We start from the raw sequence: 13,688 nt of genomic DNA on the forward strand, positions 1-13,688 counted from the left end.
ATGGGACTAAATAGTAGACTCTCTAAATTGTTTGATGCTAAATGAAAGCAATGATCTGCATGATAATTACTTAATACATACTGATACTTTAGCCCATCTACTGAATTTAAACACCTAGTGTGGTATATATTCTCAACGTTGATTTGAAGGAAAACATAGCAATCAAAGTTAAATTTTTTTGAGACAATTAAATAAACATTTAGAGGCGCAATAATGTTCGCAGTTATGTAGGTAAAGTTTTGTTGAACAAGAGCTGTCTCCATAGGATGACACATGCCCCCGATGGCACTTTGAATGAATATATAGTTATGGCCGATGTTAGAGTTAAGGACCTTTGACCTATGGAACTGGGTCTTGCACGCGACACGTTGTCTTACTGTGTCACACATTCATGCGTAGTTATTTTAAAATCCATGCATGAATGACAAAGATATGGACCGGACACACCCATCAATGCACTATCATGAAAAATGACCTTTAACGTCTAAGTGTGACCTTGACCTTTGAGCTACGGACCTGGGTCTTGCGCGCGACACGTCGTCTTACTGTGGTACACATTCATGCCAAGTTATTTGAAAATCCATCCATCGATGACAAAGATATGGACCGGACACGCCCATCAATGCACTATCCTTTAATGTCTAAGTGTGACCTTGACCTTTGAGCTACGGACCTGGGTCTTGCGCGCGACACGTCGTCTAACTGTGGTACACATTCATGCCAAGTTATTTGAAAATCCATCCATCGATGACAAAGATATGGACCGGACACGCCCATCAATGCACTATCCTTTAATGTCTTAGTGTGACCTTGACCTTTGAGCTACGGACCTGGGTCTTGCGCGCGACACGTCGTCTTACTGTGGTACACATTCATGCCAAGTTATTTGAAAATCCATCCATCGATGACAAAGATATGGACCGGACACGCCCATCAATGCACTATCCTTTAATGTCTCAGTGTGACCTTGACCTTTGAGCTACGGACCTGGGTCTTGCGCGCGACACGTCGTCTTACTGTGGTACACATTCATGCCAAGTTATTTGAAAATCCATCCATCGATGACAAAGATATGGACCGGACACGAAAATTGCGGACAGACTGACAGACCGACAGACTGACAGACCGACAGACGGTTCAAAAACTATATGCCTCCCTTCGGGGGCATAAAAATTGACTGACAATACAAACAAAATATCACTTTGAAGTTAACCCAGGTTGTAACTATTCCAATGCGTATACAAGATTTGTCTCCCTTGTTTCTTTAAAAGCCTATTATTTTTTTTACTCATCATTCAGGATCTAGAAGCCCATTATGAAGACTACACTAACCTGCTGGGTACAGTGGACCAGATATTAGATCAAGCGGAGGCTAAACTGCCCTCACCTGTTGACCTGGATGAGGTCAAATGTCCAGAACTTGTTGCTCAGCTAGACAGAACCCAGGTATTTACTTCACTCATAATGTTACTTCCACAGAAAAGTTCCTGTAAACCTGCTGCTGGTCACTGGTTTACATTGAATCACACAGGAATCACTATAAATATATTACTTCAATATGGGTGTAACAAACTCTTTTTTGCATTATAATATCAGTAGAATCCAGAGGGATTGAAAGGTGGCCAAAGCCATAAGGAATTCTGCAAATGTTGTAACAGGAAACATGCTTTAACCCTTAGCCTGCTGGCGGCAAGTGATTCTGCCTTTGCGACCAGTGCAGACCAAGATCAGCCTGCACATCCTTGCAGTCTGATCATGGTCTGCACTGTTCGCTATTCAGTCAGTAAATTTTCAGTGAACACCCCTTCACATAATAAATGGTACTGCCCAGATTGAATGATGGACCAGTCCATTTTAGAAATTTAGCATGGTAAGGGTTAATGCTATTCTAGCATAATGCTGGATTGAATGATAGTATGTTGATTACTCTCATGTTAAATACCAATTTTTGCTAGAATGAATATAATTTAATGTATACTCGATCTAAAAACAACTTTGGCACAGATGTTATTTATTTATTCATCCTAGTGTTCTGGATTGTGTCTTTAGTGTTGAGGAATTGCTTTAGATTGATCTTTGTATATGTGTATGTCAGGCAAAATTCTGGGCTCTTCTGCAGTATTGCAAAAGATTATTCAGTGTATACTTTAAGGACCTCCTGCAGTTAGGCAAGAGATAAGCTGTGTTAAAAACTGTAAAAAACTACATCTATCTGGTTTAACTGTTAAATATAATGTTACATCTTTCCAGGAGTTACTGGAATTGCTGGAAGTAGCAGAACCTAAGATTACAGCACTGAAGAAATGTGCACACCAACTACAGAAGAACCTTCCTACTGCCGAGGCCAAAGTTCAGTCACAGGATATCGTGATGGCAATGCTGGAAAAATATGAAAGGTAATAACTCTGCTATACAGTATATTCTTTGCATTTAAGGTTTTATTTGCAAACTCAAATATTGCTTTTTTCTAGCACAATGTGTCAAATCATTTACATATTTTTTTCTTCAACAGAATTCTGATCAGAAAATGTTCAGTAGTATGCTCTTTTTGAATAGTTACTTCCCTTCAGTTAGAATACAAAAGGGAACTGAATTATGCAAATACAAAAGCTTACATTTATTGGCTGGAACTAAAATATGTCTTGCTGTTGTTCAGGATTGGTGACAGTGCCAATGAACATAAACAGTTACTGCAGGAAGAGATAGATGATAGAGAAGGTTTTAACACAGAAGCGAAGCAGACGGTCGAGTGGCTGACAGAAACCAAGGTAGAGCTGACACAGTTAGCTCCCTGTATGGAGGAACCTACTGCCATGGAGAAAATTGAGAAATTAAAGGTATTTTAGCCTTCCATAAAGACCCTTTCAATGAAGCAGGCTTTATACTGGAAGAAACAGACTTAGAGGATTTTTGTTGTAGAAATATATTGCCAGTTGGGCTGTCAGTATGTTCACTGGGAGGGCTTTTGGTTGACTTTGAATTAGCATTTAGCATTATCTTCTATTTCTGACAAGAAGAAAATCATAAATTGAATCAAATATATTGATATTGTCTTGTGAGGCAAGTAAAATGCTGTAATTTCATTTTAAAAATAAACCATATATATTTAGCAGTACAGTACATGAAGTTTAATTAAGGTATCAGATCTACAAATAGATAAATTTCGATGCCTGGTGACCCCATGTTTTTATGCCCCCGGCATCTACTGATGTGGGAGGCATATAGTGATTGTCATGTTCGTCCATCCGTCCGTACGAGGTTAACCAAATGGGACTGTTTCGTCTAGCATCAATACCCCTAACTAGAATGACTTGATACTAATGCAGATGTAACCTGTGACCATTCCTCATCTTCAGACATCACCTGACCTCAGTTTGACCTTGACCTTGAACTTGACCTCGTTTTAGACTTAGGTTTCTTTGTATCGACAAGGATGCCACGGTGGGCATCAAGCGTTTATTGAACACAGCTCCTTGTTTTTTGGTATCATTTGAAAGAGTTGAGTCAAACAAGAATTAGTAAATCAGATGACCATAAATAATATGCAAAAATCATTACAGTCATGTGATAAATCTTACACTATGATAACTGGATTTCTGTTGAAGTATCACTGAAGACTATAAAGTAAAAAAAAAATAATATTTTTTTTTTTTTTTACAAGTAATTTATATTTTCTTTTTCATCAAAGAATAAACTTTCAAATGAAACCAAAATTATATGGGCTTACCAGGCATCAATATTTGATATAGCACTGTTATATAGGACTTGCTTATTTGTGGACCGGATACCTTAAATCAAGCAATTTATGGACACATAGGCTCAGCCAGATGATGTTTGTTTATTTTGTTTTCTACTTGAACAGAATATATTTCTTGCTGGGACACACTCCTTGATTCCTTAGTATTGCAGTTTACTTTCCTTCATTTTCAGTTATCAGAACAAGAGATTGCAATCCGAATGGAACAGATGAGACATATGGCACAGTTACACGAGACCAAGTTCAGATCTCAAGGTCGTGCTGTTCCTAAAGAGCTCCAGGAACAATATTCCGTCATGGCTGCCTTGGAACAGGAAGTCAATGCTACCATGGCAACCAAAGAGGAGGAGCTTCTTCACTTGAAGGCAGATCGTCATGCCTACAGTACAGAACTGAAGTTGGTGACCACATGGCTGTCTCAAGCACAGGAACAACTACAAGACAGAGTTATAGACATCCCAGAAGCTATTTATAGACATGAGGTGAGCTCATGGATATTGGAAATATTTTCAGTTATTTTGTCAAAGTTATTTTAAGCAGAGTCCTAATGTCAAGAAGTTGATTCTTTTGTACCTATATTTTAAATGTACTTTGACAGCTGGGGTACCAGGTCTTACTTTAGCAATTCATTTAGTCCGCAGCCATTTTTAGCTCGACTGTTCGAAGAATAGACTAGCTATTCTATTCACCCAAGCGTCAGCATCACACCTTGGTTAAAGTTTTGCATGCAAGTACATATGGCTATCATTTAAAGGCATATACATTTGAAACTTATTTTTTTCTTTTTCTATGTCAATTACCAACCTCACTGGGTCAAGTCCCATAACTCTGACATGTATTTTGGCCAAATTATGCCCCCTTTTGGACTAAGAAAATCCTGGTTAAAGTTTTACATGCAAGTTACTATCTCCAAAACTAATGCAGATATTGAATTGAAACTTCACATGTGTATTCGGGGTCATAAAACTAGGTGATAGCATCAAGAGACATAACTCTGACTTGCATTTTGGCCAAATTATGACCCCTTTTGGACTTAGAAAATCCTGGTTAAAGTTTTGCATGCAAGTACATATAGCTATTACTTAAAGGCATATAGCCCTGTAACTTATTTTTGTTCTATGCTAGGTCAATTACCAACCTCAGTGGGTCAAGACCCATAACTCTGACATGTATTTTAGGCAAATTATGTCTCCTTTTGGACTTGGTTAAAGTTTTGCATGCAAGTTACTATCTCCAAATCAAATGCCGATAATTAAAATTGAATTTAAACTTTACTGCATCTTCAGAGTTTTAAAACTAGGTGATAGCATCAAGTCCCATAACTCTGAGATACATTTTGGCCATATTATGTCCCCTGTGAACTTAAAACTTCTGGTTAAAGTTTTGTATGCAAGTTACTATCTCCAATACTAATGCAGATACTGGATTGAAACTCTATAGATATTCGAACATTAAGGGTAATATTCCTGCTTCTCTGGGACAACAATGAATAGTCAAGCATTTGCTGTCTTACGGACAGCTCTTGTTCTTATATTTGCTACATTTTGATCATTTGATACCACTTGGGAATTTTAGCATTTTGTTAATCCCTTTGCAACTTCCAGATATCAGTATATTACTATACATAAAAAACAAAAGGTTTGCTGGATAAAATATTTTGCTTTTTGATGAAGAAATTCCATACTCAGAGCAAACATTTACCTAGTGTAATTTTCGGCAGTGTCTCACTGCCTTCTTCAGCACCGACTGACTGGTTATGGTAGGTCCCTTGACATAGGAAGGTCATGTGATCGGAGGAGAGGTCCGTAGACGTAGGGAAGCTCTGGGCCCTCGTCTCGGTTGAGCGATGGTCTCCGCTGTTTTATCTCAGTAGCCTCTTTGACTTTGCGTTTGATAAGTCCACTTTCACTTGTCAGAATCTTAGTGTTTTCAGATTTGATGGTATGTGAGACACTGCCGAAAATTACACCAGGTAAATGTTTGCTCTGAGTATGGAATTTCTTCATCAAAATGTTAAATCCAGAGCATGGGAACAACATCATCAGTTATATATTTTGCTATTATTTGTAGGCTTCTTTATCACAGCTTCTATAAAAAATGCATCCTTTGTTAATCACATATTATTTCCGAGAAGGTATTTCTAAGACTGAGCCTAACAAAGGTCATAAAGTGCTGTTTGTAGTGCTTAAAGTGTAGTCCTTCTGTCGTAAGTAAGTTGAACATAATCAAACCCCTTGCATCATATATCATTGATTCACATCACGGGTAAAAAATCTAATTGTGTTTCTTAGCTCATTTGTGGGCATAGATATCAGGGTGAGATATTGTGATCATCTAGTCAGTAGAATAAATCATAGCTACACCTTGTTAACACTCTATCTGGTCTTCATGAAACTTTGTCAGAATGTTTGCTTTGTGGGTCAGGTTTGAAACTAAGATAGAAAAAGTCTAATGCGAATTTGAAATTTTAATGAACTAGACCATTTGGTCAAATCATTAAGAAACCCTATTAACAATCTTGAGACCACATTTTTTACCTGATCTTCATGAAACTTGGTCAAAATGTTAATGTGTATAAAACAAGTCTGCTTTATTATTAGTACTTGGTTATCTTTGGTCTAAAACTAGGTTGCTTGATCATAGATAAACCTTGCCAACACTCTAGAGCCCACATTTTACTGATCTACATGAAACCTTGTTAGAATGCTTGTCTTCCAAGTTAGAAGCAGGGTAGTCTTGGGTAAAAGAAAACTATATCAGGAGGGCGATACAGGGCCTTCATGTCCCAGAATGCTTTATCATTTCCTTTTTGTATTACACTTTGTAGATGTAATATATTTCCATAATTTTTGTTTCTATAGCATTAAGAAAATGTACATCTCTAACTGTTGTTTTTACAAATATTACTAGTGCTGCCTCTATGAGGACTGGTTTTTTTTGCTTATGCAGTCAAAGTTTAGATAAAAAAAATTGCAAAAATATGCTTTCTGAGGAAATAATTTTGTATTTCATGGCACAACCGCTCACACACCCACTTTGGTCAGTAGTTAAATTAACATGATGTCAGACTATTTGTCTATGTTGTTTGATTAAGAGAGATTTAAATGAATTATTAATGGAAGTTTTTATTTTTATGTTTACTTAAAGTTCTTACTCTCTAAATTTCCAAATTATTATTTTATTCAGACTTAAGATTTGGTTTAAATTATACAAGTTTGCATTAAGTTTACTGGTATATTCCAATAAAATGTTCGCTACAGTAGATAATTACGAAAATAAGTGTGGCTTTTATTTGCTACAAAATTTTCTGTATGTTTAAATGATTAAAGTAAATAGCCTTTCAAAATGACCACTTGTTATATTCAACTGATTATTCTGAATGTAAATCTTCTAGTTTGTTGAAATTTGACTTAACACCATTTTGGTTATATGTAAAATGGCTCTCTGTAAGGCCATTTATCTAAAACCTTCTGCAATACTATTTGGAAATGAATTTAAATGGGGCAAACTTTATCTGAAGAAAAAATATTTCATTTAACTCTGTCTTGCGATAAAATCAGGGTTAAAATGTTGAATAGCCAAATTCTGCTGATATACCTGTGACTAATTAAATAGTAAGGTATGATTTTTCTAAAGAATTTTAATTTTGTAAACCAAGATTTATTGATTTGTGTCTGTTTTCCATAAAAAGATTTAGAATTGGAAGATAAAGTTGAATTAGGTTAAGAATTTGGTGTCTTATTCTGTACAGTTCCATGAAGGATTAACTGGATTTTGATAGTCGACCATTGCAGATGAATGACATTATAATGAAATCCAAGTAGGTTCAATACAAAGATACATAAATTAGGTAATTAATCTGTAATCTATCAACTTTATACATATTTTTCATTCAACAATTTTCCCATTTTGTCTAGAATCCTTCATTTGTTAAAACGGGGGAAATGTTAGGTGCCGATTTTGGATTAAAGCCAGATTACAAATAAGAATCTTTTTAAACTGTGCTGTTTTGGAGATTTTTAAGTGCACTGTACACTGACACAATTTTCTACAATACCACTACTTCTTTTTTGCATAATCGGCAATTTCGGTTTCAAGTAGCGGGGTATGTAATGATTATATATCAAATACAATTTTTACTCTCATTACCAATATCGATGTTGGAATATTGACAGGGATCATAATTTTCGCACCTTGATTTTTAGGATTTTAAACAATGCCATACATGGATACCAATATTATGTTTTGTTGTAAGTAATTGCTTTTTTATTGGCATAGAATCAACAATAGCTCATTTGTTCAGAGATTTTTAAGCTACTGTAAACTGATACGATGGTGAAAATAACTTTCAAAGTTTCATTGTTGAATGTAAAAATCGAACAAAATTTTAACTGCTAGTGTAGATCACAAGTGCATTATGTGTTGTGTAGAATCTGTAGTGTTGCATATTGCAAGTGATAATGTAAAGTTGTTTACAAGAATATAATGACAATTTCATTAGAACTTTAAAAGGAACTAAGTTTTTATTTTTGGAAGCACTTGTTATGTGTATAGGTACACATAGGAATTGTCTATATATAGTAATATATGTCTGAAAATGATTTTTTATATGGAGGAATTTTACAAGTTTTACTATAACAAAAATATTTGATTTCAAAAGCTGTATATTTGCATATAACTTTCAAGTAAGAATTTTGCAGAATTGTGCTGAAAAATGGCAATAGAAATTTGAATATGTCTCATTACATTGAAAGATATTTAGTGGTAAAAGCACTTCAGATTTTCTTTCATAGATGACATGATATATATCTAAATTGGCTGATCTTTTATTATTTACATTCAAACTTGAAAAATAGAATATATTAATGGAGTTTATCAATGAAAAACATCAATGTCAAATACTGTTATTGAGATAGTATATGAATCTAGTTTAAGAAAGGTCTTTGATTTCTGTACGATATCAGATCTAAATATCCGTCATAGTAAAATGCTTAATTGTAACGAAAATAAAGATTTACCTTGGACATAAATGAGGTATTACCAAATCGCATGTCATAAAATCTAATTGATTAAAGAATTGCAATATAATGTTTTCTAAAAAAAAGCTACAAGCTAACTAGATAACTATTTCTGTCTATGATGAGTGTATATCAAAATCCCCTTGATCAAAATCCCCTCCACTGAAAAATGACTGTGTTACAAAATCCCCATCACACATTTGCAGGGGGTATCATAATCCCCTCTGTGATTAACATTATAGATATATAGATATTAGTGCTCCAAAGTATATTATGTTTGCTAAAGGCATTGTATTTACGTGCTTTATGCAATAGACTTTTAAGTTGTATATAGTTGTATTTGAACTTGATGAAATAAGTAAAAATCACAGAGGGGATTATGATACCCCTGCAAAAGTATGAAGGGGATTTTGTAACACCCTATCATTTTTCAGTGAAGGGGATTTTGATCAAGGGGATTTTGATTGTCTCCCGTCTATGATATGCACCCTCAGTGGAACATTGTTTATGGCAATGAATAAACTGACTTTTTTGTAGATTGTTTACACTCTATTACTAAATCATAAAGCAGTAATGTATTAATGGAGCAGTGACCAGTTGATTTATACAGATGGTCTTAATTGAAATATTAATTGTTAATACACTAATATCAGTTTTCAAGTGTAATGATTACTACAGAGTTTTGAAGTTGAACAATATTCAGCAACCGTGAGATATTCGTGGTCACAACATTTCTTCCATTTTATAGTGTTTTCTATAAATTTTTAATCAATTGAATTGTTGACCAATGAACCAATTTATTGCAAACCTACTACCATGGGATAGGTAGTCTAGCAGAACTTAAATTGAAAAGATTCTATGGTATTCATTCTTTGAAAGAAGCATGTTGTTTATGCATGCTGTAGCTACTGATAGACTGTTTGAATCAGATAACATATCAGACAAAATTTCCCAAAAAACTTTTTTTTACTGTCAACAGTTGCTCCTAAATTTACCTGACTGCAACAAGAAGTATATATATGCCATGTTTCATGGTTTAATCATTGTTTACATTCTGACTATCAGAGGTTTTACATTCCCGAAAAACTAGCCCTAGACATCGACCAATTGTTTCTGAATAGAAGGCCAAGATATCTACAAACATGACTTTAGACCTCTTGCATTTAATTTTAAAGGTGTTGACACTCATAAAGAGAATACTGATAAGGTTCGAAGACACTTTTCTGAAGAAAGCTTAGCATTTTCTCTATAACTCATTTGCCTCTTGTTCTCCATATAAAATGTTATCTTTAGGTACTAAGTCATTCAATTGGTGTGTTATTGTGTAACTGAAAGGTACAGACAATATTTTAATCATTCAAAATCAGTGAAGGCATGTTAGCAAATAAATAAATTTTAAAAAAATGGATAAACCTAATGGAGATTTAACATGGCAGCCAAGAGGAAAATTTGTTCGTCTAAAAATAGAGGTGAATTTTAAATGTTTTTAAATTCTTGAATATGATTTTTTTTCCATTATGGTTTATCATTGTATCATATGCTATAGACTTCATCAATAGATTAGGGGAAGTTTCTGTCTTAAATCTAAACAAACAGATAGATTCAAAGAAGCAACGACAGAATTCAGTGTTGAAATAGCGGTTAGAAGATAAGAAGTTGTAACAGAGAAGTTTAGATAAACTGGTTTGATCACCAAGTTCAAGCTAGCTGGGCTAGTTTCTGACATTGTGTACATCAGTATTATAAAATTTATTTTCCAGGAGTTACTTGGTGAGTTTGATCCTTTCAAGAAGAAGTTAGATACTCTCCGAACCAAAGGAAGTGACCTGATCAAGCACACATCTGACCCTGTAGAGAAACAGACAGTACAGAAAGCTCTAGCTGACACTAACAGATCCTGGTCTGCAGTGCAAAGCAAGGCTGGAGAGAAGACAAGACAACTTAAGGAGGCAGAGGAACTCTCTAAAGGTTTTAACGAGACTTCTGAAGCTATAGAGAGATGGTTAGGACAGTCAGAAGCTCAGATTGCTGTAGAACCAACCTGGGTTGACTTTGATAGAGTCAGAGACCAACTCAAATCTAATAAGGTGGGTCTAATATTCACTTGCAGATATTTGTAATAGACCAAAATTTTTCTGGGAATGAAAAAAAAATGACAAATGGCTGTTAAAGATACATGTTTTTCCTCTTAGTGTTGCAGTCTTAGTCCTGCACACACATGTATAGTGGTACATTGTTGTGTGCATAAATGGGCTTGGTTTTATTGCAGAACTTGATATCCAATTAAATAAAATATATCAGTGCTGCATCAAGAGCTTAATGCTGAATTTGTTTGATTAAAACCCCATTGAATATATACCTGATGTTTAATGTAAAGAATATACAAAAATATGAATATTTATTAGCCAGTTTATACCGAATATCTTACATAGTTCTCAAACAGATAAGGGATATGTTTTAAACAACCTTTTTGATTATGTTGAATAACAGATACCTTAACCTGCTATAGCTTTACTTGTAAATTTAATTTGATCATTTTCAGTTTTACAAACATGTTTATGATGGCACTGTTAAGTGGAAGGATCTTGTCAAAAGATAAATGCCAACATTATGATACTTTGATATCTGTAGTGCTGTATTTTTCAATACAATGGTTCAATAAATCAACATTTCATGCTACAACAAATGTTCAATATAAGATCCTTTATGAGGTTTATGTTATTTTATTTAGACTTTGATTTTTCAAAAGTATCAGCCAAAGAAGAGGTGAAAATAGAATCAGCAGATATATGTTATCTACATGTTATCTACATACAGTACAATAGCAACTGTCAATATTGTGTATAGACCCTGTTGTAATTGTTATAATTATATTCCTGGTTGAAAATATCTTTCAGTGATAGCATCTTTATAATTACCATTATGTATGTAGTGAAGTTTTTAAAGGACTTTACTCTTTTGTGTTTTACAAACTAACTTTAATTTTTGAGGTATAAGAAGTTCTTTATTTGAATTTACAGAAGCTTTTAAAGGAATCAGAGCAGCAGCAGAAGAAACTTGGTCATCTAAATGCTTTAGTGAAACAAATGGAGCCTCTGTGTGAAACAGTTCCTCAAATGGAGAAGCTTGCTGATCTCAGTCACAAGATGTTTGATGTTAGAGCTAGGACCACAGACAAGGTGAATGACCTGGAAGATGTGAATGAGCAGATAGAAGAGTATGAAGTGGAGCTGGCAGACATTAAACAATGGATGGAGAAAACAAGAGCTCACCTCACCATGAGAGATGATACATTGACACTGAAAGATCAGCTACACATGCAAGAGGTCTGTTTGATGTGCCATGCTTTTTTTTATTGTTTAATTACATTTCAGACTTTATATCAGTGGTTAATGTAATATTTTTTTTCAACACATTTGAATATATTTTATGCTATAAGAGCTGTATTCGGAATGTAAAATATTACATTTTTTACACACTAGCGACTGATATTACTGCAATTTGAAAAGCATGTTAATTCAATGACTTTAATATCATTTTGAAACTATTTTGATTGTAAGTTCATGACCTTTTTTCAGAAAGTTAAGAATACAATGAATATACAATATTATTGAGTTTATTACAGTTTTATTTCCATTTGACAATCTCTCCCCTGAACTACTAAAACAGAGATTTTTAAAATTAAGAATATTGAAATGGCATTTTAAACATTGAATTATGATAACAAATTTACAATAACTGCATTTCAGAACTTAATTAGTGACATAGAGAGTCACAAGGGGAAAGCACTCTATGTTTTAGAAAAGCATGCAGAACTTCATGCAGCTGTTGGAGAGGAATCAAGACTTCATAACACCAATCTTGCTGCAGAAATCAACGCTCTTCTTGATCAGGCTCGTACAGATCGTGACGAACTACGTGAGGCGGTGGCGCAACAAGATCGTTACGAGGCAGAATTACGATCACTGTCTTCATCAATTACAGATGCCCAGGAGCAACTTCTTGGCTCTCCAATTCTAGCAAGCAGTGTTGATGATTTAAAGGCACAGATCACAGAGCGCAATGTAAGTAGAAACATTGTAGATCCATTGATTACTTGTGTATGGTCACACTGCATTATTATTATGCTACAACAACAGTGCATGTGATATATCCAGGCTTCCAAATGTATAAAAGTGATAAGGTGATTTGTTATTGATACCTATATAGACCTTAGTCTAAATCAAAAATAGAAATAAACATTACTTTTTTTCAGATTTCACAATTCTATTTCTTGTAGCAATAGCACCATTCCTTCTTTTCAGTTTTCCATGAATTAAAGTAAACACCTTCACACTTTCAGGAATATCTGTGGACTTTTTTAGATTTACTTTCTTTCATTGCACATTTCATTTTCTGAAATTAGATAGTTTATTTTTGTAAATCAAGCTGAATATCCACTGTCTCCAGAAACACTCTGAAAAAAGTATCACTAACATTACTATAAATTGTATGAATAGTTGTAAATCAAATTTGTCACTATTCCAACTACCGAGTGACCTATCAAATTCCTTATCATATGACACTCAGCAATTTGTTTAAACCTATCAAAAGAGCCTTTGTTTATTAATTATATGCTATTGTAATTAGTGGGTTATCATTAAAATGCAGATCTAAACACGTAAGATTTTTCAGATATAGTCAGTACCATAATACACTTAGGTTGATTTTTTACGGGTACATGTGAGTTTTGCCAAAATTTAGACTTTGAAGATGGGAGAATTGTAAGGTATGAATTAAAACAGCTAACTTGGCCAAAAATTTGACAACTGTGCAGTTATTAAAATAAAATGATTGGAAATTATCCAGAATTTTTGTTGAAGCATTGTATCCAAGGAATATTAGTTCTTTTGTTTCGGGCAAGTAGAGAGCAC

At 34.3% G+C, this 13,688-nt stretch overlaps 1 protein-coding gene across 18 annotated transcripts in view; it reads left to right on the top strand.

Moving 5' to 3' along the window:
* Positions 1–13,688, top strand: part of LOC123564405 (muscle-specific protein 300 kDa-like) — a 188,485-nt gene that overhangs the window by 118,770 nt on the left and 56,027 nt on the right. For all 18 annotated transcript variants that reach the window (XM_053517326.1, XM_053517374.1, XM_053517332.1 and 15 more), the window contains 7 exons: positions 1,300–1,446; positions 2,251–2,396; positions 2,657–2,837; positions 3,931–4,239; positions 10,536–10,862; positions 11,796–12,101; positions 12,525–12,839. In XM_053517326.1, the coding sequence (XP_053373301.1) occupies positions 1,300–1,446; positions 2,251–2,396; positions 2,657–2,837; positions 3,931–4,239; positions 10,536–10,862; positions 11,796–12,101; positions 12,525–12,839 (1,731 nt within the window). The remainder of the gene's footprint in view (positions 1–1,299; positions 1,447–2,250; positions 2,397–2,656; positions 2,838–3,930; positions 4,240–10,535; positions 10,863–11,795; positions 12,102–12,524; positions 12,840–13,688) is intronic.

This window comes from Mercenaria mercenaria, chromosome 1 (genome assembly GCF_021730395.1).
Source record: "Mercenaria mercenaria strain notata chromosome 1, MADL_Memer_1, whole genome shotgun sequence".
NCBI classification, from domain to species: Eukaryota; Metazoa; Mollusca; class Bivalvia; order Venerida; family Veneridae; genus Mercenaria; species Mercenaria mercenaria.